Source organism: Micromesistius poutassou, assembly GCF_964030765.1.
Source record: "Micromesistius poutassou genome assembly, chromosome: 18".
NCBI lineage: Eukaryota > Metazoa > Chordata > Actinopteri > Gadiformes > Gadidae > Micromesistius > Micromesistius poutassou.
The window spans coordinates 1,711,042-1,735,365 of record NC_140288.1 but is presented as its reverse complement, the minus strand read 5'-3'; the positions used below and the strand labels follow the sequence as shown (position 1 = coordinate 1,735,365).

At 43.1% G+C, this 24,324-nt stretch overlaps 5 protein-coding genes across 6 annotated transcripts; 4 read left to right on the top strand and 1 right to left on the bottom strand.

The window, feature by feature from the left end:
* Positions 1-146: 146 nt before the first annotated feature.
* Positions 147-1,521, top strand: LOC311363070 (cytochrome c oxidase assembly factor 3 homolog, mitochondrial-like). Its single transcript, XM_084482997.1, has 2 exons — positions 147-343; positions 1,042-1,521. Exons 1-2 carry the CDS (start codon positions 190-192, stop codon positions 1,146-1,148), a joined length of 261 nt encoding a protein of 86 aa, XP_084339123.1. The 5' UTR covers positions 147-189; the 3' UTR covers positions 1,149-1,521.
* A 341-nt stretch (positions 1,522-1,862) lies between these two features.
* On the top strand, positions 1,863-8,847 carry pwp1 (PWP1 homolog, endonuclein). Its single transcript, XM_084482998.1, has 15 exons — positions 1,863-2,048; positions 2,333-2,391; positions 2,588-2,778; positions 3,046-3,131; positions 3,452-3,548; positions 3,968-4,072; positions 4,455-4,591; positions 5,034-5,101; positions 5,479-5,575; positions 5,683-5,744; positions 6,198-6,306; positions 6,732-6,822; positions 7,245-7,366; positions 7,893-7,998; positions 8,397-8,847. The coding sequence occupies exons 1-15, from the start codon at positions 1,983-1,985 to the stop codon at positions 8,483-8,485; spliced, it is 1,485 nt and encodes a 494-aa protein (XP_084339124.1). The 5' UTR covers positions 1,863-1,982; the 3' UTR covers positions 8,486-8,847.
* Positions 8,848-9,213: 366 nt separating this feature from the next.
* Positions 9,214-11,034, top strand: mrpl42 (mitochondrial ribosomal protein L42). The gene is made up of 5 exons (XM_084482996.1): positions 9,214-9,309; positions 9,704-9,767; positions 9,949-10,033; positions 10,366-10,529; positions 10,913-11,034. Exons 1-5 carry the CDS (start codon positions 9,234-9,236, stop codon positions 10,956-10,958), a joined length of 435 nt encoding a protein of 144 aa, XP_084339122.1. The 5' UTR covers positions 9,214-9,233; the 3' UTR covers positions 10,959-11,034.
* Positions 11,035-11,961: 927 nt separating this feature from the next.
* LOC311363065 (NADH-cytochrome b5 reductase 3-like) lies at positions 11,962-16,625 on the bottom strand. Of its 2 annotated transcripts, XM_084482992.1 has the most exons (10): positions 16,382-16,625; positions 16,141-16,200; positions 15,922-16,047; positions 15,302-15,374; positions 15,092-15,198; positions 14,807-14,936; positions 14,498-14,581; positions 14,028-14,113; positions 13,342-13,441; positions 11,962-12,816 (listed from the first exon to the last, which is right to left on the bottom strand). In XM_084482992.1, exons 1-10 carry the CDS (start codon positions 16,400-16,402, stop codon positions 12,644-12,646), a joined length of 960 nt encoding a protein of 319 aa, XP_084339118.1. In that variant the 5' UTR covers positions 16,403-16,625; the 3' UTR covers positions 11,962-12,643. The 2 variants fall into 2 exon arrangements, with proteins under 2 accessions (XP_084339118.1, XP_084339119.1); XM_084482993.1 differs by lacking the exon at positions 16,141-16,200 and having other exon boundaries at positions 16,382-16,618.
* Positions 16,626-18,650: 2,025 nt separating this feature from the next.
* On the top strand, positions 18,651-24,069 carry LOC311363072 (recQ-like DNA helicase BLM). The gene is made up of 12 exons (XM_084482999.1): positions 18,651-18,855; positions 19,149-19,352; positions 20,322-20,497; positions 20,593-20,711; positions 21,198-21,311; positions 21,418-21,516; positions 21,619-21,767; positions 21,890-21,996; positions 22,133-22,290; positions 22,588-22,783; positions 22,894-23,084; positions 23,182-24,069. Exons 2-12 carry the CDS (start codon positions 19,345-19,347, stop codon positions 23,242-23,244), a joined length of 1,380 nt encoding a protein of 459 aa, XP_084339125.1. The 5' UTR covers positions 18,651-18,855; positions 19,149-19,344; the 3' UTR covers positions 23,245-24,069.
* Positions 24,070-24,324: the final 255 nt, after the last annotated feature.

Below are 24,324 nucleotides of genomic sequence, written 5' to 3'. Positions count from 1 at the left end.
CATATTACAGGGACCACGAGGTGGCATACATAACAAGAACTCTCCAGTATATAATGTTGTGCACCCCTAGTCTAGTTGGTACACTCCAGCACACCAGAGGGCGGTGTGCAGCCTTCCTTGAGTTGGATTTCTGACAACTCACATAACAAGAGAGTCATAACAAGAGAGTCGGATACAGAACCAGGCAACATGCCGGAGAAAGATGCAGAAAATGCCAAAATGCATAATGAGAGACTTCTGCAACGGAGGAATGAGCTCGATTACTGGAAGAAGAACGCCGAGCGAATCCGAGGGAGGAACCGGCTGACGGGGCTCGCCATCGGCGCGTTTGTGGTCGGCATCTGTATCCTTCAGAGAGCCAGTGACCCTAGGACCCCCAGGAAAACCTGGGTTTATGGAGTAGGCTACATCTCAGAACTGTTTATTATTATTTTTTTATATATATATGATTGATGACAGTTGTATGGCTAAAGTTATACCAGGATTGTGTTACTCTGAAATAGTGAGTTTTAGGCTTGTATACAAGCTCCAGTGTATGCGAGAAGAGAAGCTTTCATTATTTCATAGAAGCAAACATGTCCCGCCTGTTTAGTTTGATCCAGTTTTATTTTGGTTCATGTTTGAGCCATTGGGATATCATCCCCTACTTAAAATTACCTTTGGAGGATGGCTGAGAGCTTATCTTGGGATTCATCTCGTTATCTCAGAAAAACAGAGCAGAATATGTTTTGCAGTGAAAAGCTTTCCCAGAATTCTGAAATGATGAAACTCCGAAAAACAAGAACAGAATTTATTTTCTCAAGTTATGCTTCCGCCTATCTGAAATCTGTTAGGGGTGTGTTAAAACATAAAGTCCATCTACCCTCAACTCTGTAGGTCATAAAATATGGGTCTTCATAACAGATCCTGGCTTTGATGCAGAGGGCATTATTTAACATAACGTGTAGGCCTATTACTTATTTGTATGTATGTATGTATGTATGTATGTATGTATGTAAACCATATGTACACCGTTTTCTTTTGGTCCTTAACTCCTATCAGTCGGCTACACCATCCTCTCTGTCAAACAGGAGAAAATAATGGATGACATCGACGATGAAGCAAAGGTCCAAATCTGGAGAGGTCCTCGCACTGGAGCCAACTCCTAGATCCTGTGTGTGCGGTGTGTGTGGCTGTGTGTGTTAAATTGAATGTGGGTGTGCTGTATGATTAATCAAGACCGCAGGGCCCACTTGGTGGTGGATGAAGAACAGAACACAACAGAGTCTAGTGTGGAGGAATGGGATTGGAGTCAACATCATACATCTGGAAACGTCTCATGAAAATGGATTATTTTGACTTGCTTCTCTATATCTTATTTATCAAAGGAATGCTATACTATATTTAACATTTGTGTCATCTCTGAGGAGATGGCAGTGCCACTCATAAATGAAGTATTGGATATAATCTAAAATTTTCATATGATTATATGTTCCGTGCCCGTTTTAATTACAAAACATTGTCACTGTAATTAAAAATAAGTCTGATGGAGCTCTTGTTGAATTCTTTATCTTTGCTCTTACCCCCACTTGATACTGCAGTTCCATGTATTTCCACTAGGGGAAATAAACTCAAGCAGGAATAGGATCAGATCTTTACCTGTAATAACCATAACCTGTTTTATTATTATGGATAATGATGTTATAGGTATTGGCACAACCTCTCTTCCGCTGCCTATTCTTATGCTGCCCTTTTTTAAACCAACGCTGTTACTAAAATCCCACATTATAGATAACATAATGGTCCGTTTTCAATGCGGGCGGCCCCTTTAATAGTTCACGGCACGTCATCGATGTGCGACATTGCCTCACTCCCAAATAGACTCACATGTTCACCGCGCCGCCGCTCGCAGGTGATACACGTTTAAAGGCTCCTCTGACACATCATCAAAGATAGTTGTCACTTGGTGTGTTACTTTTTAATCAGACAAACGAGTTTCCAACATGAGTTCCCAGATGACGTGTGTGGGGTGGGTGATGCGGGGCGTTTCCAAGGAAACACCAGACAAAGTGAGTGTTTGTTAAAGTCCACTGTTGTAACCCTTGGGTTTGGTCCTCTCTGGTCTAATCTGTGACAGTTTACTTAAGTACGTACTAACTCAAATTAAACATCTAGAATGAATGTAGTCCTGTCTCTATTTCTGCTCTTTTCTATACGGTTTTTGACTTTAAAATCCATGTTGTTGTGTCATTGTGAGAGTTCAAGTCAATACCATTGCCTTGATTGTCGCTATCTGTTAAATGTTATTTAGCCTTTTGTGTTTACTGTTAACTTTCTGTGTGGTTTCTGTCAGGTTGAGCTGAGCAAAGAGGAACTGCAGCGCATCATTGCTGAAGCAAAAGAGGAGTTAGGGTAAAATGACATGCACACATTCATAATAACATCATTTCTCTACAAACTTCTTGTGTTTTGTTGGTATGATTGTGTTTCATGTGTACCATATTGCTAAATGATCACATGTTAAAACATAACCTTGATTAAACAACAAATAATTGATATCTAAATTGATTATTTTCAAACCGTTTCATCTTTTGTTTTCAATCAACAGGGAAGCGGAGGAGGGGGAGGAGGAGGAGGAAGCTGACGGAGATGCAGGGATGCCTGGCGACCAGGAGCCGGGCAGAGGAGGAGAGGAGGATGATGGGGAGGAAGAGGAGGATGAGAACAAAGCCGACAAGGAGGAACAAAAAGATGAGATGGCGCAGTACGGCCTGGATCAATACGATGACGAGGACACAGGTGAGAAAGAGGTTGATCTCATCACAACGTTGGGCTCATAACAATGACAACATCGACGTACACATCTTCAAGGGAAGTTACACATTTGTCGTAACAGAACACGCGCAAACACACTAGCTCGGAATTCCAAACGGCATTCAAAGAGATGGAAAAATGACAAAAATCACCCTTTTCTTACATCACAAGTCTCCCTCAATCACATCGCAATTTCTCAAGTCATGCTTTTTTTTAAACTGCTGACCCTCTGGTTTTCCTTCTGCCTCGCAGTGGCGAGCAACCTTGGCGACAGTCTGGCCGGGCTGACTGTGTTCAGCTCCAATGAACAGGATCCTTACATCACAATCAAAGACACAGTGAGTGTCCCCCCCCCCCCCCCCCTTTACTGTCTCATGCTGGCATTCGTAGGAACTACACTGGATTTAGCAACCAGTCCCCTGATACTTTTACTACTACTGTTGCTGAGGTGTGTATTGGTATGACGTTGTAGTGCTTCTCCTTTCTAAGCCAGCGTAATGTAGCGTCGGGTGCAGGATTGTCCCAGCCGAAAGGATCTGTGTTCAATCCACAGTATCTTTGACTCAGTCGTCGGCCAGTTAACTAAATACTAAACGGCTGTGAATAGGCTTTCACTGGGTGTTCATGCTGATGGGAGCTGTGTGTCTGTCCCCTTAAGGACCAGTACGAGAGGGAGGACTTTCAGATCAAACCCAACGACAACCTGGTTCTGGCCGGCCGGGCGGAGAAGGACTGCTGCAACCTGGAGGTCTACGGTCAGTCGTCCGTTCTAGTGATGTCACAGTTTATGCAAATAATCAGAATAAAATTGTCATCGTCTGAATAAAATCTTGTTTCTCCATACTGATGTTTAAAGGCCTTACAATTGATAGAACATTGCTCTGTATCAAAGCAATGCTTATTGTTTCATCACACTTATTGTAAACAATTTTAAACATGGACATGCATCACCTCATGTTTAACATTATCATGCCTCTCAACGGCCTGGACTCAGTTGTTACTCATCGTTGGACGTGTGTGTGTGTGTGTGTGTGTGTGTGTGTGTGTGTGTGTGTGTGTGTGTGTGTGTGTGTGTGTGTGTGTGTGTGTGTGTGTGTGTGTGTGTGTGTGTGTGTGTGTGTGAGAGAGACAATTCACAAATAAGTGACGTGTGATGTCCTCTTATGTCTTACAGTGTATAACTCTGAGGAGGATTCCCTGTACGTCCATCACGACATTCTGCTGCCAGCCTACCCGCTCTGTGTCGAGTGGCTGAACTTTGACCCAGCCGAGGGAAAAGGTAAACAAATCGAATTCAGCCCACAGAAATGGCCCTGATTAGCTCTATGCTATGCTTGATAAATGTGTAAAAGCATCTTGTTATTCAAAGTCAACGTATTTATTTGTCAAATTTACAATACAACACAGGGTCGTTCTAGGCAATGAAATTCTTAGGGCAACCGACAACAACGTAGTAGTTGTAGTAGTAGTAGTAGTTTTGGCCTTTCCTCCACCCAAGCCATGGGACCATTTCCAGTGCCCCTAAATCATTTTATTTATTTATTTTTTTGTCCCCAAAGTGGATTGATCGGAAAACACCCATTTGGAAGAAAGACCCGAAATGACCCATTGTGACCATGAGCTCTCGTTTCCTGTGTGCTCATTGGTCGGTTTGTTTGCAGGGAACTACGCGGCGGTGGGCAACATGACCCCCCAGATCGACGTGTGGGACCTGGACGTGGTGGACTGCCTGGAGCCCGCCTTCTCCCTGGGAAGCAAGAAGACGGACAAGAAGAAGACCAAGAAGAAGGGCAAGAAGGTAAGAGTTGGCTCGGCGGATGTAGCCGTGAGTCGTGCTAACCACACCACGCCTTGTAGCGAACCAGGTTCTATTTTAAAAAAATCATACCAAAAATAATAATTAGAAATCTGACCCTATACAATATAAATATTTATTTGTCTTTTTAAAAAAGAAAAAAAATATATATATTTATATATATATATTTTTGTGTAACTTCAGATATGTAATTATTATGAGTTCTATTGCTGGTTCGATCCCCAATGTCCAGAACCTACCTGTGAGCATCATTGAGCAAATCAACAACTTGATGTGTGTGTCAGAGGTCACTTCATTTGGATCAAAGAGTCTCCTCCATTACTTAATAGTAGTAGTTCAGTGCATTACGTTGTTCTGTGTGTGGAGGCTTTTCCACAGTTTCCTTCCTGCTGTTTTGTTTATTTGTTTGTTTGTTTGTTGCCAGGCTGCTGCAGAGCCGCTTGAGGGACACACGGACGCCGTGCTGGACTTATCCTGGAACAAGCTCGTGAGGTCAGGGGTCACCTCGCTACCGTCCTGCTGCCGTTTTGTTTAAACGTATTTTACTGTAGATCCGTAAAAACCATGATCGCAAAGAATTCATATCATGAACCAATTTTATCCAAAGTGTCTTTCCATACCATGAGCATGTGCATTTCCAAGAAGAGCTGTATTACTTCCTACCTAAACCACAATGCACCACCAAAGTAATACTAATTCAGAAAATAAAAAGTCGATCAATCAAGTTGCACCTGATGGACCAGTTGAGACCTGACCAGTTGAGACCTGACCAGTTGAGACCCGACCAGTTGAGACCTGACCAGTTGAGACCCGACCAGTTGAGACCTGACCAGTGGCTGCATGCGGTACCTCTCCATCTCCCTCCCCAGGAACGTGTTGGCGAGCGCGTCTGCAGATGAGACGGTCATCCTGTGGGACATGGCCCAGGGGAAACCGGCCTCCACGCTGAGGAAACACACAGACAAGGTATTGAGAGGAGGACGCGGTTCAGAATGGAGTCTTAGCGGCGTGTTTGTGCTTGATGTAGCGTGAGCTCAGTGGCTGGATCCAAACCCTCCTCGGTTCTCTCCCAGGTCCAGGCGCTGGCGTTCCACCCCTTCGAGGCTCAGACCCTGCTGTCGGGATCGTTCGATAAGTAGGTCAACTCCAGCTGTTTGGGACTCTTTAACTTGCGGTGGTTTTATGTTTACCTTTTTGACATTTTACCATTTCATATTGTAGCAGCGGCCTAAAAGTGTTAGTTCTTTCTCTATAGTTTGACTTGAAGCTGCTGTGTTCATTTCGCACATCAGTTCTTGGCCGAAAAGTACAGACAATATTGACACTTTATGAAGTACTGAATTCACACAAGAGTATACAACAATAAGCTTCACGACGTGGTTATTGCATTCAGACCCCTTCACCTTCAACCTCATTCATTTACCCACATCATTTAGGAAAATATGAAAAGGCTCTGAATCAATTCTGAATGTATTTAATGATTTGTATATGGATGTGTGATGACAGATTCAAACAGTGTAGCCAGTGTGGGTGTGCTGTGGGTGTTGCTTAAAAAAAAAAAAAAAAAACCGCTTCTCTCCCGGCGCAGAACGGCGATCCTGTACGATTGCCGGAGTCCGGACAACACCCGGACCTGGAGGTTCAGCGGTACGGTGGAGCGCGTCGTGTGGAACCACTTCTCCGCCTGCAACTTCCTGGTGCGTGTGCGTGTGTGTGTGTGTGTGTGTGTGTGTGTGTGTGTGTGTGTGTGTGTGTGTGTGTGTGTGTGTGTGTGTGTGTGTGTGTGTGTGTGTGTGTGTGTGTGTGTGTGTGTGTGTGTGTGTGTGTGTGTGTGTGTGGTCTACCTATGCTGAGGTAATCAGGTTCCAATCCTGGTTATGTGTGAAAATAGCATAATTGAGTAATTGAATAGTAGTAGTTAATTGAATTTACTACCATCTATTATTTTCATTTTCCTTACTTATATTTTGGATTATTTTCCATGTTTTAGGTGTTGGTGTAAACTGTTATTGTTGTAACAGAAGCTGTTTTTAAACATCAACACCAACAACCCAAAGGGGAGAGTCTTTTTAGTGTTTGCTGGCCTCTCTGAGAAATGCATTTCTGGATTGCCTTGTTTCAGGCCAGTACAGAAGATGGTTTTGTGTACTGTCTGGACGCCCGCTCGGATAAACCCGTGTTCACCCTGAAGGCCCACGACGGAGAAGTTACCGGTAGGATACCTGACCGATCAGACACAAGGGAAACAAAAAACAAAAGTAGACAAAAAGCAACTACACCTTTCCAGTATGCGGTGTGAAGATGTGTAAACGTCCTTTCCGGACACCAACGTCCTTAGACCAAGTGTCCGTAAAAGTTTAAGATCCAACCTCTGTTGTAGATTTGCCCACTTTGGAAGTGCATATGTTAAAAATGTCTTCAGAATCTCCAGCGTGTCACTCTCAAATGAATGTGGAGGAATCTCTCCATAACAAAACAGGAAACCCTGTGTAGCTCCGCCCCTCACTCTTGCTGGGTTCCGGCGCTGTGCAGTCTCCCCCCAGAAGTTTGACTGAAGCATCGTCGAACATCTGTATCTGAGATTATTAATATACTGAATCTGAACCATCTCGTCTCACCCCCCCCCCCCCTGCAGGACTGGAGCTCAGCAGCCAGATCAAGGGGTGCCTGGTCACATCGTCGGAGGACAAAAGCGTCAAGATCTGGGACATCCTGAGCAACAAGCCCAGTCTGGTGCACTCCAGGGACATGAAGATGGTGAGTGGGGCCTGCTGCTGGGCTGGGGTACACAAATTTATCCAGCAACTTAAAATGGAAATCTAACTGTTGTGAATTCAATTCTTATGTGTACTTGATCACCACTTGTGGGAGACACGTGGATGTATCACAAAGCATTGAATTCTGGCTTTTACTTTGTAGATGAAAATATCAAGCGCCATATTTTCTTGGATATTAACCATACTTCAGGCTTCAGTCAGTCAATCATAACCCTTATTTATTAAGGGATATATACTTTTTTAATGGGATTCATAAAACATTGTTATTTTTTGTAGCGTATAAAATGAAATGAACTTGGATGAATATGTAGATTAAGAAGATTTTGATTGAAGACCAAACTAAGTAGTAAACAAAAGTACTATAGTGAACCAGCCAAAAGGGATGGGTGAAGCACACAGCATGTGGTCAGAGTACAGGAAAGCGTTGAGCCTTCAGTGAAGGAGCGGTAGACCAGAGAGATCAGCCACCCCAGGTCTGAGCTGACCCTCGGTGTCTCTTCGTCCAGGGGGTGGTGTTCTGCGCCGCCTGCTGCCCCGACCTGCCCTTCGTATACGCCTTCGGAGGACAGAAGGACGGCATGCGCGTGTGGGACATCAGTGACGTCGCTGCAGGTACACTCACTCACTCACTCACTCACTCACTCACTCACTCACTCACTCACTATAGTTTGGCATTGAATAAGCCAATATAATGGCACATGTGTTTGACTCCCAGCTGAAAGGTACCAGGATCGATCTCCAGGGTCTGTATTCTATGTGTAGGCGTGCTTGAGCAAGATGCTGTAACCCTACCTGCGCCTTAATGATGTATATCGGCAATTCACTGTAATTTATTACTACTAGTTTATATGAACTTAAATGATTGTGCTTTTTATTTTTAAACCTGATTTATTCCTTTTGTAATGCACTATGAATGGCCTTGTGTTTGTGAAATACACATCCACTGTTTGAATTTTATTGTAATAGTATGAGCCGGTGTTGAGCTGTTGGTTGTGTTTGTCTCCCCCTAGTGGGCCAGGTGTTCGGCAGCAGAGAGCGTCTGGTGGTGAACACGACGGGGGCGACCAGCGTCGCTACAGCTGAGATGGAGCTCTCCTAGCAACACACGCTGGATCAATACCAGGAGAAATAAAATCAGAGATTGTTGTCGTTCTTATTGGAATATGTGTAGAGGACTTTGTTAGGTTGGGGCCAAGAAGGAAACGGAAGACTTTGAAAACTCGAGTTTGTAAGAAGAGGAAATGTAAATGTTTTTTTTTTTGCAGTTTTATTGACGTTCTAAAATCTAACGATTCTCCCAAAAATAAATTTAATTGGTTAATTGTCAGTGTGGGAAAATTTGGAATTTTGCACGTGTTAAATGTCAGTCATATACATTGAAATAGCCTAATAATATCAAGAGTAAAATAACTTGTATATAGCCGTCTCTCTTGTAAACAACTGCTATTAAATATTTTATGCAACGAAATTGCTGCTCACTGATTAATTTGTTTGAAATCTTGCCAGTAGACCTATACATGGGCATACTTATTTCATTTAGTTGATGCCAACTTTGAAACAATTACTAAAGAAAAAAAAAAAAAAAGTTTTCACACAAAGCAAAATTTGAGTGAATTACATAAATGTCCTAATGCATCCATACATAACGGAAATCCAAATATTGTTATATTTTAACTGTTTAAAAAAGAATCACACCAGTTGATATAAAGTATATGTTGTGCTTCTAAACAACAAGTGTGTTGTGTCACTATAGCTCTGTAGACTGTAGAGTAAAGCGGAACCGATATGTGGCGCGTTGTTCCCGCGGACCTATTATTGTGTCGGACGCCAATGCCGAGGTTCTGATCATGGCGTCGGGTCTTCTGTGCAGGTTAAGGTCCCTCTCACGATTGTATAACACCACAGACCTGAGGCTTGGACAACGTAAGTTCTCCATTGTACCATCTTGCATATGAAAAATACGTATTTAATTTCGTTAAATATGAGCAACGCCGTGAGCGCTAACGTCACCGCGAGCTTGTGCTTAGAAATGCAAACCATCAGTAACATGTCAGTCAATTCGTCCTTCATAAGGTGTTCATAACATGCTCCTGTGCAGAGAATCGTGTTTTAAATGTTAACATCTCGTTAAAGTGTAGAAAAAAAATGCATTGATCGAGACACATTTTTTCATCCAATTCAAGCTGCCCTCTTGCTTTGATGATGGCTTTTGTCTGTTTGTTATGAGAATACATGATGTAACCCTTAACTATGTGTGTGTGTGTGTGTGTGTGTGTGTGTGTGGTATGCAACTCATGTGCTTGTTGATCTATTTCAGTATGTTTGGTGCCAACCTGTCATCAATCAAACGTGGCTGGCCATCAATTCAATGACGCCAATTGGTAAGACACCCTGAGCAATGACACTTTTAAATGATTCTGTTTAGTTAGACCAGATACAGAGCAAAACAGGTATTGGTTTGCAGAAATTACTTGTTGATTTCAGTGTTTGTGTTTCTGACATAACGTACATGTTTGGATTTGTGTATGGGCGTTTTTGTGTATTCATGTCTTTCCATTCCAGCAAAGTGGAGCTTGGTGTGACTTCCGATGGAAGAACCATTGTGTGCTACCATCCCTCTGTGGACGTTCCCTATGAACTCACCCAGGTGAGTTATATAGCGCTGAAATTATGACTTGACTCCAGAGTTGATCATCTTTTAGATTATTTATTTTAGCCATAGTATCAGGTCTTAACCATTTGAAAATTGCTTCAGAAAATGCTAATATTTAGTTGGTGTTATATGTGTCAAGTTATGAATGCCATACTTTTAACATGACATCTTTCATGTTTCAGTCACGCTATTATTAGTGTTAGTATTTTAGTCCCTTAAAAATATTTTACAAGAAGCCTGTTTACGTCAGAATAAACCCCAAAGAAATGTCACTCATCCAAAATTAGATCTGACATACCAGGATTAACGCCACTTTTGATTCTCAGCCAATCGAACGGCCGGGGCCTTTGAGCAACGCAGAGGAGACCCATGAGCAGGTGATCAAGGCCCACCTCAGCATGGAGGTGGTCAAGGGCAAGCAGGGGCCCACCATCGAGGAGCTCAGCAAGATGTTCTTCACCACCAAGCACGACTGGTATCCCAAGGGCCAGTGAGTATACACACGATGGACGAAGAAACAATATGGGAACTGTTTACTGGGGGTGGGATGGTGTAGTGTTGCTGGTGTGTTTGACTCCCAGCCATAAGGCTATAGCAGGTATGATTCCCCCAATGTCTGTAGCCTAACCTGTAGAAACCCTTGAGCAAGATGTCCCTTACCTGCTCCTTACTGACCTGTGTCTGAATTCATGTCAATCAATTAATAATAATAGTAAGGGTAAAAAAAGAAAAAAGCCCAATGCGGGTTTGTATGATTTTAATTGCATCAATGTGAAGCAGTGTAGTGTATAATATTTCATTAAGAGCTTTGTAAAACACCACGAGTACCCCTTATGTCTGAAAAGTGAAAAGTAATGTTTGCTTTATTTGCAGGTATCGCACAAGACGTATAAAGAAGAATCCACCAAAAGACAGATAACTGAAGGACATCCATTAAAATGAATGTGTGCTCTACTGAATATTCTAATATGCTTTGTAATAAAATGTTAAATATGCCTCTTTTTTTTGTATCTCCTATTGTAGAAAAACATACCAACGACCGATAAAAAAACGACAGTTATGGTTTTTTCCATGACGACCGATAAAAAACGACAGTGTTACCCCTTATGGTTTTTTCCATGACGACCGATAAAAAACGACAGTGTTACCCCTTATGGTTTTTTCCATGACGACCAATAAAAAACGACAGCGTTACCCCTTATGGTTTTTTCCATGACGACCGATAAAAAACGACAGTGTTACCCCTTATGGTTTTTTCCATGACGACTGATAAAAAACGACAGTGTTACCCCTTATGTTTTTTTCCAAGACGACCGATAAAAAACGACAGTGTTACCCCTTATGGTTTTTTCCATGACGGCCGATAAAAAACGACAGTGTTACCCCTTATGGTTTTTTCCATGACGACCGATAAAAAACGACAGTGTTACCCCTTATGGTTTTTTCCATGACGACCGATAAAAAACGACAGTGTTACCCCTTATGGTTTTTTCCATGACGACCGATAAAAAGTGTTACCCCTTATGGTTTTTTCCATGACGACCGATAAAAAACGACAGTGTTACCCCTTATGGTTTTTTCCATGACGACCGATAAAAAACGACAGTGTTACCCCTTATGGTTTTTTCCATGACGACCGATAAAAAACGACAGTGTTACCCCTTATGGTTTTTTCCAAGACGACCGATAAAAAAACTAGTGTTACCCCTTATGTTTTATTCAAATTTCTAAATTTGGAATTTATGCCATCTGAGAATTAATTGTTTCTTAACTCAAGCTTGATCTTGGTAATATAGCGAGAATGGCAGAACACCAGGTGGTACTTTAAGTATTAACAACAAAGAGTGAGTTATGAGTAGTAAGACTCAATTACATATCTCATGGGAAAGTGACAACCGATTTAGAATTAATCAATTGTGGCGTGTAAGATATTTTATTTTATTATTTATGGCATCTTGCATAGCCAAAACACAATAATCAATTGATAAGACGAAGCCAAGAGGCACATCGATACAACAATCAAAAAGAAAATCAATAATGGAGGAAGCAAAGCACTCAATGTATAAAACGAATAGGTACAACATTTCAGCAAAACATTCTTGAGAGCCCCAATAAAATACTTTGCGTGATCTTTATAAGTAAAATATTTAGTTGTGTTGCCGAACCAAAGCTTTCTTAAGGCACTCAGGGAAAGGGTGTAAAAAATACAAAACAAATGTGGAAACATCTATCATTTCCATCAAAACATGCCATCCGTTCACCCTCCCTTACCCACTACATTTAATATTTCAAGCCACCCCTCAGTCAATCCCTGATGACAGGTTCAATTTACAATTTTTCTGCATAAACGCTCCTTGCCCATCCTCAAAACCACCTGTCCCCACCTGAATCACTTGCCCCCACCGATTTGCGCGAATCCACATGTATTCAACATATATATATATCAAACTATGACGATTTACATCATCACTTAAATACACAGTGCAATATTTATCTCTGCAGCTGCATGAGTGCTGTGAATGCTTTGGGAGTTGCAATAACCGGCAGCGAGCCACACACAGAGGGGGGAAATAGGCGCCCCCTAGTGGGCCACATGCCAGATCTCTAGAAGATAAACCTTTGGCTGCTGGAGTGGCCCACTTTGTCCAGGTTTGGGTTGCAGGCAAACTGCACCATGGGCGGAGGTCCGCACATCAGGATCAGGGCGTCTTCACTGGGCCCGGGCAGGTGGTCTCGGACCATGTCCTCACTGATGAAGCCTTCACTGTAGTCCCAGTCTGGAATACAAGAGGTTACCACTGTTACAACTCTACTACATAAAAACGGTTCAAACTGTTGGAATTCCACACATTACAAGAGGTTAGTGAAGTTACACCTGTGTATTTATTACGTAACAGTTACACCTGTGTATTTAATACAAAACAGTTACACCTGTGTACTTATTAAGAGGTTAAAACAGTTACACCTGTGTACTTATTAAGAGGTTAAAACAGTTACACCTGTGTACTTATTAAGAGGTTAAAACAGTTACACCTGTGTACTTATTAAGAGGTTAAAACAGTTACACCTGTGTACTTATTAAGAGGTTAAAACAGTTACACCTCTGTACTTAATACAAGAGGTTAAAACAGTTACATCTCTGTGTTTACACAGAAATAACTGCAATGTTGATGCAGGTAGTTCAGAGCAAACGCGTCCAGAACGACGAGAACTGGACAAGCAGAGCGCTGCGAAGCCAAGAACTGGGCCCTCTGCGATCGCTAGAGTGAGTGCAGCCTTAGGGGTCAGTGGGAGGAGCTTACCGGTGGGGGGTTGGTCCAGGGTGAACCACAGCTTGAAGCGGTCGGGGTTGTTGGCCTGGATCTCCTCTAGCTCTGGCCGGAGCAAGATATCCTTCTCGGTCTGGGAGCACACGGGGGGGGAAAATGTTGGATTGTGTAAGTCTCCTCTAATGAAAGGATCAGCTGATCCCAGGTTGAAACAGAGCCTTCACCAAACAAATAAACATTTAATCAGTTGGCAAGATGCTTTGATCCATTATACAGGTGCAGCCAGAAACAATCAAAGCATACAATCTGGCACTTAATGAAGACACTTATTGTGTTGTGTTATTATGTTGTACGTCCTTGCACTTAAAAACAGTACTAAGCATTGTGTAGCATCTTATCCTAGCTATCTTTGTTGTATACAGGGAATGGGTTAACCTAACAACTGTTGGTGCTTGGCACTTGGTTCTATGAATATCTTTACTGTACCAACAGTGATATATTGCCTCTCCTTCTTCGGATGAATGTACTTATTGTAAGTCTCTTTGGATAAAAGCCAAATGCCCTAAATGTAAATATATAAACAATCGATAGTACCAATTACACAACCACTCGTTACAACCTCCAACGAGTATGCAGTAGAGCATCTCCATGCACCAGAACACAAGGCCTCCCTTACATCGGCCTCATGAGGATACAGTCTCCCTTTGAGTCCCCCTCACCTGGTTAGCGAACAGCAGGTGGCACACCGTGGGGTCCTGGGGGTCCTTCATGATGGCCGTGATGATCTGCAGCATGGGGGTGATCCCTGACCCAGTGTGACACCATCAAAACGGGACATCCAATCCGTTAGTCATCACATTATGTTTATTCTTGAGAGTAGAGTTGATCCGATACCAGTATCAGAAATTCCTCCGATAGTGCCTAGAATGCAGTGTCGGCGAGTACCCAAGTCTATGCGCCGATCCGATACCATCACCTGACTAGCTCAGTGGCAGAGAACATCACAAACACGACAAACCCTTCAATGAGAACAAGTGGTGTTAGTAGTTACAATGCTAGATGCTGTATCGGTATATACTCTGCATCGGCCGTGCCCAGGTTCAGGAATCGGGGGGGGAAAAAAATGGTATCGGAACATCTCTACTTGAGAGGGGACTACACACTTGAAGGAATGCTGTGGTCAGCTTACCGGTTCCTCCGGCGATCATGCCCAGCTGTCGGGCCTTCTTGATGACCGCGGGCGCCTTCTTTTCTGGTTGGATGGCGAACGACCCTGAGGGAGACAGGCAGACGTAGAGAAGGGTGGGCCGTTTACTGTGGGGGTCATAGCAAGCTAGGCCAGAGGAATAAGCTAACGGCGTGAGCGAGGAGAGTGAGCCCGTAGGCTCGTAGTCTTAACTAGCTCGGGGTGTAAACTAGTAGATTAGACTATTTGTCTAAGATGTTATATGTGGTCATATTTGACTAGGCTTTAGGCTAAAGGCATTGGCGAGCTCACCTTTGCCTTTGTAGATCAGAAGGCCGCTGGGTCCGCGGAAGTCGATGGCGTCGTCGAGCTTGAGGCTCTCCAGGTACTGGCTCATCTTCCCGCCCTCGGGAAATTTGGGATGGACATCTTTGAAGTAAACCTGGGAAGAGGGCGAGACTACTTTAATCATTTGGTTTTGTGTTTCCTTTAAACTGCTCAATGGTGTCTAAACACCATGCACACACGTGTGACAGTTAGTTACTCAAGTATCCCATCAGCAAACAAGGCTGCGTGCGCACACACACACACACACACCTTGATGACCAGGTCGACGCAGCCCTTGTCGTCGTCGCTGGACACCGGCGTGTACGGACGCACCACCAGCTTCCCGTCGATCTTAGCCGACAGGTAGATGTGCTGCCCTGGTAAGAGAAGGGAAAAAAAAACATGGCAGATCGTCATGGGCGTCGACGGGCTGCCGGCTCACACCAAGAGAATGTCACGCGCTTTGACTCTCTCACCCACCGATGGGCAGCCCGAGGATGTGGCCCGCGGTGGGCAGGGCGAAGCGGAACTTTCTGGTATCATGACTCACGATCTGCGGGCACATAAACAACCGATGTTGGTTCAACCCTCAAATACCTCATCTGCAAAAACATACATGCCGTTCGAGTCCCAGCAGCGTACATGACATGGTTCGCCGGTCATATCAGTGGCTTTATCAAACTCTTGTATCAAGCACATTTTACCACCAGGTTTGTGTGTGATAAGCCATTACAAAACGTTTATCAACCTTCCCTGCCCTGTGACATGACAAGTGGGAGTGTCCACCCAGATGTGTGATTGATAGATAACCGTTGCCACAGTCCACGGTCAGGCTGGTAGAATGATCTATCCAATGTAATGGCTAATCAAAATAGGGAATATCCTATCATTTCTGCTGTGGCATACATGTGTGTGTATACCTGTGTGCATTTACATGTTTGTGTTTACATTCGACTGTTTACACCTGTGTTTTTACATGTTTGCGTTTACATTCGACTGTTTACACGTGTTTTTACATGTGTGTGTACACATATGTACAGTGACTGTTTGCATGTCTGAAAGTAGTCTACATGTCACTCTTGAACGGTGACGGGGGTTACCTCTTTGTCTATGAGTCGCAGGGCGTACTTGATGTTGGGGTCCTCCAGCGTGATCGCAATCCTCCGCTTGGAGGAGAAGATACTGAACAGGAGGCGGATGATGCCGTCCCATCCTCCTCGGATCAGCTGCAGAGGGATCAAGACCATGACTCTGAGTTCAGGGGACGTGTTGAAATCCATTGAACGTCTCAATTGATTTGAACGTTTCAATTGACGTACTCCCATGTGGGGTGGGGTGCATTTCACACGCAGAACAGACCCAGCCGAATGCAGAGTCCCCTGGTCGTTTATTTACAGTACAGAGTGGGGGGGAAATCAAGTGAGTCATTGCACATTCTTTGGGAAGAGCCGCCCCTCAATACAAGCTTACAAAACGTTGCAGAATGTTAGCCGACAAAGCTAAAGGTTACATGGAGCTGAAGAAGGCTCGGGGTCGCCGGTCGCCTTGGTTCATACTCACGCCAAGGATGTAGGAGAGCATGTTGGTACGGATACAGCAACTTCACGAAGAAGAAGAAACCGGGAGGAAAAAACGGCACAGGAGAAGATCGCCGTGGAGGACCGACTAGTTGGAGGAGCTGTCAAACTAGCACTGACTGAAGTCGCAGCAAACATGCGCAGTAGCCAAGTCCGAGTCCACTTCCGGATGTATTGCTCCGGGTTCCCTTCAAAGTAAGAGTCGTCTGTTATGGTGCCAAAGGTACCAATTAAGTGTCTGGTTGCAGACTCATGCAAGCATAGCACATAATAAAAGAGTAGACGCCGCATCGACCGCTACTGCTACTGACCGCTGCTCCCGGGGCGGGGAAGAGAGGGCGGCGAAGAAGAGCAGGAACAGGAACAGGAACAAGAACAAGAAGAACCCCACAACCGGCTGAACTGGGGAGCGCGGCGGCGACGGAGCCGCGCACGTCGCCCTTCAAGCGCGAGTCCTACACCCCGCAGCAGCTGTACGTAATAATATTATATATATATATATTAATATTATAAGCTGTTCCTTGTATTATAAGGAGAAGGGGAAGAGGGCCGGCGGGAGGAAGAAGAAGAGGGCCGGCGGGAGGAAGAAGAAGAGGTCATCTAAAGGCGGCGGCGCAGACACGTACCCCCCGCGGACGAGAACCTCTTCACCATCAAACAGAGGAAAGGGAAACGCAAGCATTAGAGCGACACGGTCACCGCTACCAACAGCTGTTGGTCTTGTCAGCCTGAATTCTGTGGGTTTATATGAACACACACACACACACACACACACACACACACACACACACCCCTCCTCCCCCCCTCCCCCCATCTCATCTCAGGACTGGATTGGTGTCACAGGTGTGACACTGACCGCGTTTCAGAAAGTGAACCGCTCCCCAACAGCACCACCCTGTGGCTGGTTGAAATACTGCAGTAGCAGAAACCTCGAAGATGAATGGAAGGCAGGTTCAGAATAAATGTGGAAATGTTTCTTCATGGTCTTCTAAGTGGGTTGGTTTATTTACTTCCAGTGCGTACATAATGCATAATGCAGAGTTAACCAAAATGATATTAATAAATGGCTTACGCTTAATACTACTTATGCATTCAACAGATCGCCGGTTTTTGTGCCAGGCAGCCTCCCTGTTTCTATTAATGGTTACAGTGTTCCCTTTTTGAGTTATTGCTCCTCCCTCCTCCAGGCATTTGATTTCCTTTGTTTGTAACACATGGACTGATCTTCGCATGACCTTTTTGGTTACTTTCATTTATACTGACTTGCACCACACTTCTTCTTCTTGTATTTATTTCAAAATAAATTCTTTATTGTTGTTGAAACAGCGTGGTCTCCCCAGTTTATGTTGCATGCATAGAGCCAGCGTGTCACATATGGGATCCTATGAATCCTATGGCATCCTAAGTTTTAAAGCTGTTTATTACCCTCATGGTGAAAAATAAACACGCAAAATGGTTTAAAATGAAAAGGCTGGTTTATTGTCCGTTTGTGTAATTATTAATAGGATTTAATTTCCCCTCAAAATTGATGTTTTTACACATGAATGATTCAATATAATATTGACTTAGAATTCTTAGTGTGTACAACTAGATTTGTGAAGCTTTCATTGTTATGAAAGACAAGTTATTTGGACCAAAAGAACTTAGTTGTCTCAACTTTGAAATTAGCTGGTACAACTATAAGAATTAAGTTGGCACAACTGTGTGATATTTTCTTCAAAACGTAGAAGTTTGAGTTGATTTCTCTCATCACGTGTGCATCATTTTATTTATTTAATTTTTGATCTGGACACGAGGACAAAGAATTATGTTTTACAACTGTTTCCCTGTGTAATGATTTGATGAATAATTACCACCACTGCACATAGAGTAAAGAATCATAAATATTATGATTTTATGAATAGCTGGGAGGAGGTGATAATGGTCTGACGGCCCCTTGACCTTTGGAGCGCGGTAACAACTTAGTAGACTTGTTCAAACATGAACAAGTCTATCAATATTGGTATTGATAGACCTGTTCAAACATGAACAGGAACATTGAAAGGCCTTTTATCCAAGAGAATAAAGCAAAAACAATTTCCACAACCGATACCCCTTGAATCTGTTATTCTTCAGATGTATTATTCTTCTGAGCTTGTCTGAATAATTTGGACAACACAGCAGGATGAGCATGCTTGTCATACAGTACTGTTCACTCACAGCTCCACAGGCAGGTCAACACTGAAAGAGCCAGTGAATGAACTGTGATTGTGGTAGTAACAGGGGCTTAACTTCTTTACGGAGGAGAAAAGTAACCTTATCTACAGAGGGCGTACTCATGCTGATATTCATGACGTATGGACATTTAAGCCAAATAACACTCAGTTATGTAGTATAAGAACTACTACAGTGGAAGAACTCCATCCACACATCCGCAGTGCAGTTTTGCCGCTTTTTACCAGCCGAGAACAATTTCAGGTGTGGAACAGCAACATTTTAATATAATCCTTATTTTAAAAAGCTTGATGTTTTAATCCTGTTGCCCTGATTTGATGAATAATTACTACCACTGCACAGAGTAACATTTTTTAATGTTAATCAATCAACATTTTTAATCAAATATCAATTTAATGTTGCAATGAACTATTATTTGAACAAATATGTATTTTTTAAAACACAGGTTGTTTTGATCTGTCAATAGTTAGTTCAACTCAATTCTTAAAGCTAATTCAGTGTTTTAAATGTGCATTGATCATCCTATCTTATTCCAGATACCGCCGAAAGAATACCGCTTTAAGAAAGAAGGGAATAACGTGGGTGTAACTACTGTAACCACAGAGAGAGAGTTGTAACACCTAATTCTCTTTGCTTGAAGTTAATTTCACCAATCGCCCGCCCTCCAGGAAATAATCTAATCTAAAGGAATAACTTGCAAGGCATTTTAACGCCGCTCAGAGCAAGTTGACCATGGCTGGGTGAGTATACAGTTTGTCTTTTAATGTTTCATAATGTGAAAAATAATAATTAAAAAAAAATAATAAAGCAATAATTTGTACTCCAGTTGTGATGTTAGCTAATGTCAAGCTACTGTAGGCTACATTAATTACAATATGTTATATATCATTATATTTTATATTTGCTTTCGGCATGCGACTACTGCTGTTGAGTGCTATTCTGGCTACCAGTCAAATCTTCTCGACACGCCCATTTTACCAATGATGTGAACTTATGCAAACTTGGCAGCACAGATATCCAATCCCAGCATTCAGTTCGGCATTCATCTAGTCTTTTGAGCAGCTGATGATCTGGAAATGAAGACATTTTTTTGTTTTTTAAGCCTGTTTCCCTGTTATTGATTTGATGACTTATTACCACCACTGCAAATACCATAAAAAATTGTATAAAATATAAATTAAAAGTTGCAATATCCTATTATTTGCAAAAAGCAAAAGGAAAATATCGATGTAGACAAAATTTTCTCCCTCAGTGATTTGTGCGAGTTTGATCGCACAAATGTACTCGTGTGAGTGTAGGAGGAGGGGCTTCCTCTTGTGGACACCAAGGTTTCTTTCCTAGGTGGACATGACCACCTGTGATGTCATAAGGGGCAGATTTCCAAAACGGCTTGTAACGGCTAATCACACCACACCTGGTGGCATGTCATGGGACCTTTAAGAAAGAAGGGGGTGTAACGTGTAACAGAGGGTTTAACTTGGAGCTTACTTGGAGCTTCGTCAGCCCAGCTCCACCCCTTGGTCCTGAGGTCAAATCCCTCCCCAACTCCCCTATACAACTTGGTAGCACAACTTTAAGTAACATCTGGCTATAGACCCGGAGAGCGACGTCTGTTGACTCAGACGCTAGTTCCGCTAGTTCCTACAAAATGTTAAACTTAAACAATGTTGACCATTTTAATTTCATGTTGACTTATTTTTGGACTACAGAAAAATGGCCCGAAACCCTGTGGACGAGCGCTTCGGAGGCCTCGACTTCGACCACTCTCCAGAGATGTTGGAGACATTCAAGAACATTTTTGGTCTTCATGAGTTTCGGGACAATCAACTTGAAGCAATTAATGCCACAATTTTGAAAGAAAATGTCTTTGTTGTTGGTAGTAATGGTTGGTACTGCAGACTGCATGATCCAATACACACAGAGACCCATAGAGACACAATGACACACAGCTCTCACAATGACAACCTTTCTATGTATCAGGTGCTGGTAAAAGCCTGTGTTACCAGCTACCAGCCTGCTTGTCTGCTGGAGTCACTGTGGTGATCTCCCCACTCAAGTCCCTCATACTGGACCAGATCCAGAAACTTACTGAACTGGGTGTAAGTGGGACCCATGCTAGGGCTGCTCGATTATGGAAAAAATCATAATCACGATTATTTTGGTCAATATTGAAATCTCGATTATTCAAACAATTCTTTTTGAGTTTGAAAACATGATGCATTTATTCATAATTTCTCTCCAAAAAAAATACTTTGTAAATGAGAACTTTGAAATTTTCCCTTTAAAAAATTCACAAAATGGTCAAATAGAAAATAATGTCCAGATATGTATCCAGCTGTTCTGCAATTTCTATAAAGAAAGAAAAAAAATAATAATAATAATTAAATTGTTTCAACTCGATTGTATTAGTTTGGTGATTGTTTCATGCTAAAATCGAAATCGCAATCAAAATTTGAATAATCGCCCAGCCCTAACCCATATTATACTTGCTCTGTGGGTCGAAAGAGGGATATTCGTTTTAATGCACACCAATTAGAAAACCATAGCTGGGTATGAAAGGTGTCACCGTGGATCTTCTTATTCAGATTGAGGCCAGGACTCTCTCGGGTGACCAAGGTTACACCGATGCAGAAAGTATCTACGAACAGTTGTCCGAAAAGGATCCAATAATCAAACTGCTCTACGTCACCCCCGAGAAGGTAGAGAATACATAATCAACAGAGAACCAGCTGGCTGCTGATTGGCTACAACTGTATTGATCTATGATTGGAAGTATTGATCTTGTTTTCCTGTGCTCTGCTCTAGATGAGTATGAGTGGTCCACTGATCGAGGCTCTGCAGAGCCTGTTAGACCGAGGTCTTCTGGCTCGGTTTGTTATCGATGAGGCCCACTGCATCAGTCAGGTGTGTTAAAAACACTACAAGTGCTAGAATTAGTAACACTATGTGGTTCAGGCATTCTATCTCAGCAAACAGGGTAACCCATATCTTTGTTTTGCTTAACAGTGGGGCTATGACTTCCGGCCGGTGTACGGGACGTTGAATGAGCTGCAGCAGGACTTTCCGGGGGTGCCCATGATTGCTCTGTCAGGCCCAATCGGGCCCCGCATCCAGGAGGACATCCTCAAACAGCTGCAGATGAACAATCCTCGGGTGTAGGTGTTCCAGCGCTCATTAAGCTCACAGCAACAGAACCTTGCTGCCAATTGTTCCTGCACGTCGTGTTTTGTTTTGTTTATTCACAAGAGCATCATATTCATGACTGGCCTGATTGCAGGTTCACCATGAGAATTATCAGAACAAATCTAAAGTATGCCGTGCCGACCAGGACAACAATGTATGGGGAAAGGGACTGCATTACCTGGATCAAGGAGCACTATCCACGTATGGCTGGGCACATGTTTCTCAGGTCCTCTCAGACCAAGAGGAAAACTTAAAAATTAGCACACGTTTTGCATTTTCCATATGAATGCAGAACATACTGCTGATATTTTTCTCTGCCGGGCTTTACGTGTTGCAGATGACTCGGGCATCGTGTACTGCTGGAGACGTGTGGTCTGTGACTACATGGCAGACAGCCTGAATGAGGCAGGCCTGCTGGCATGTTCGTATCACTCACAGATGTCTGATGAAGACAGACAGAGTGCGCAGAACAAGTGGAATGAAAATGAATGCCAGGTAGCTTTATTTACTTAATTTTCTTTTATAAAAAAAGTAATCAGGATGTTGGGTGCATTGGGGTTGCATAAAAATGTCCTGTCCACCTCTATTCGTAGAGTAGTGATAGTGTTGGTACGGGTTAGGCATCTTGCTCAAGGATGTATACAATTGCCGGAGTGCAGAGAATGGGGTTCTTATCCTTTTGGAGAGTCAAATACCTATCCGCCTACGATCTAAAATGTGCTGTAAGTGGCTTTGGAGAATCCCGTCTGCTAGATGACTAAATAATACTAATAAGTCGTACCACATCGGTAGGTTATCTGTGCCACCGTAGCCTTTGGCATGGGCATCCACAAGCCGGACGTGCGGTATGTGATCCACACCTTTCTGCCCAAGTCCATGGAACACTACCACCGGGAGTCAGGCCGGGCCGGCAGAGACGGGAACATGGCCCACTGCATCCTCTTTTACTGCAGCAGCGACGATGCCGTCCTCAGCCGTGCCATCATGAGTGCGTCTTGCTCCATTGACCCTCGTTTGTTATTCTCAGATTTTGGCTCCAAAAATTTCACATTTCTCAAATTTATCTCATTATTCTTCATGTTGTTGTGTTTTTAACAGACGATGAATCTGTGGATGAAAAATCCAAGCATGGGGAGTTAGTCAACCTAGAACCCATGGTTAAATACTGTGAGAATTCACAGAACTGCAGAAGAATACAACTGCACACTTACTTTGGCGGGGTCGACATTGAAGCCAACTTATGCGAGGAAAACGCAGAAGCCATCTGTGACAACTGCGAAAGAGCCAATGTAAGCAAACAATTGTATTTTCATTTGACCTCCTCAACCAAACCCGTTTGCCGCTGTCAACATTGATTCCGTACGACTTTTCTTCCGTGTGCCACAGACGGTGACGGACTGGCATCCTGGCAAATGCCAGAGGGGCCGCAGGCTCTCGTGGGCCGTTTGAGCCGGCCGGCCAATCAGAGAGCAGCATGATTGTCACAGCCGTGCGACCCTTCATCGCAAACGGCGGCCCCATAACATCTCGGCCCACTTTCAAGCGTTAATAATTGTCTGTGGCCATCCGACAGCCAAATTTCTCCAAGTCCCTCACCCCTGTTCTCCATGATGTCTGATCAGTATTTATACCATGTCACAGCCATGGCTTACCCTCAACTTTTACATCAGCCTACATTGTTTTGTAGCCAACTGTATTATTCAGATGTTAAAAAATGTGCACATGGACACCTCAACTACTTCAGACTTTGCAACCGTGGTTAATTTTTAACCGTTAACCTTCATTCAAACATTTAACAAATCAACACACTTTGATCTTCAAATATAATCTAACAGATTTTCGATATAATTTAAACTTTTTTTAGAATCACAGTTTTAATTTCCTACCGGCTCTGTATATTTTCAGTTGGTCTCATTGATTTACGTCGAAGCTAGAAGGCTGTCCAGATCAAAAAATAACAATTTTTTTTTTTTAATCATGATTGACCAATGTGCCTGCCTGTTTTTAAATGTTTTATTATCTTATCGGCAACGATTCTATTGTTTACCAGCTCAAATTGTAACTATTTTTTTATGGAAACGTCATCGTTACTATAAATGAGTCGCACAGCTTGTGCTGTCCAAGGCGACCACAACTATTGGAAGGAAAGGGGGTCACTTCTCCTTCATGGGTGTTTTGTCCTTTGAATCTGAATCCTTCATTTTGTGAGACAAAATAAACCAAAATAAAAATGATGGCTTCAGTGTGATGGAGGCTCCCCCTTTTAAAACACGACTGGACCTCCAGCCATGACTGTAGTTCAGACTAAGTGACTAAGAGATCTCACAAAGACCCAATCATTTGCTCTGTGCATGTCCAGCGGTGCCCTTCTGATGCTTTCAGCCTGTGGTGGTCTGGACGGCCACCAGCTCGGACCAGATGGAATTAACCGTGAAGGTGACATAAATACGTGTACGTTTCATAAATATCTAGGTGTGAATATGATGGGAGCAACGACCGTATCCAGGGCAGGTTTACGTCGCCACCGTG

Bases quoted from the DNA above. Each gene is read 5' to 3' on its own strand.
- LOC311363070 (XM_084482997.1), top strand. From the start codon at position 190: ATGCCGGAGAAAGATGCAGAAAATGCCAAAATGCATAATGAGAGACTT. The intron at 344-1,041 runs GTATCCTTCAGA...AACTCCTATCAG, and splicing joins CGCGTTTGTGGTCGGCATCT to TCGGCTACACCATCCTCTCT.
- LOC311363065 (XM_084482992.1), bottom strand. From the start codon at position 16,402: ATGCTCTCCTACATCCTTGGC. The intron at 14,582-14,806 runs GTGAGCTCGCCA...TGTCTCCCTCAG, and splicing joins TCTGATCTACAAAGGCAAAG to GGTCGTTCGCCATCCAACCA. The intron at 14,114-14,497 runs GTAAGCTGACCA...ACACTGGGTCAG, and splicing joins CATGATCGCCGGAGGAACCG to GGATCACCCCCATGCTGCAG.
- mrpl42 (XM_084482996.1), top strand. From the start codon at position 9,234: ATGGCGTCGGGTCTTCTGTGCAGGTTAAGGTCCCTCTCACGATTGTAT. The intron at 9,310-9,703 runs GTAAGTTCTCCA...GATCTATTTCAG, and splicing joins AGACCTGAGGCTTGGACAAC to TATGTTTGGTGCCAACCTGT. The intron at 9,768-9,948 runs GTAAGACACCCT...TTTCCATTCCAG, and splicing joins CAATTCAATGACGCCAATTG to CAAAGTGGAGCTTGGTGTGA.
- pwp1 (XM_084482998.1), top strand. From the start codon at position 1,983: ATGAGTTCCCAGATGACGTGTGTGGGGTGGGTGATGCGGGGCGTTTCC. The intron at 7,367-7,892 runs GTGAGTGGGGCC...CTCTTCGTCCAG, and splicing joins ACTCCAGGGACATGAAGATG to GGGGTGGTGTTCTGCGCCGC. The intron at 7,999-8,396 runs GTACACTCACTC...GTCTCCCCCTAG, and splicing joins CATCAGTGACGTCGCTGCAG to TGGGCCAGGTGTTCGGCAGC.
- LOC311363072 (XM_084482999.1), top strand. The intron at 21,312-21,417 runs GTAGAGAATACA...GCTCTGCTCTAG, and splicing joins TCTACGTCACCCCCGAGAAG to ATGAGTATGAGTGGTCCACT. The intron at 21,997-22,132 runs GTATGGCTGGGC...TACGTGTTGCAG, and splicing joins GATCAAGGAGCACTATCCAC to ATGACTCGGGCATCGTGTAC.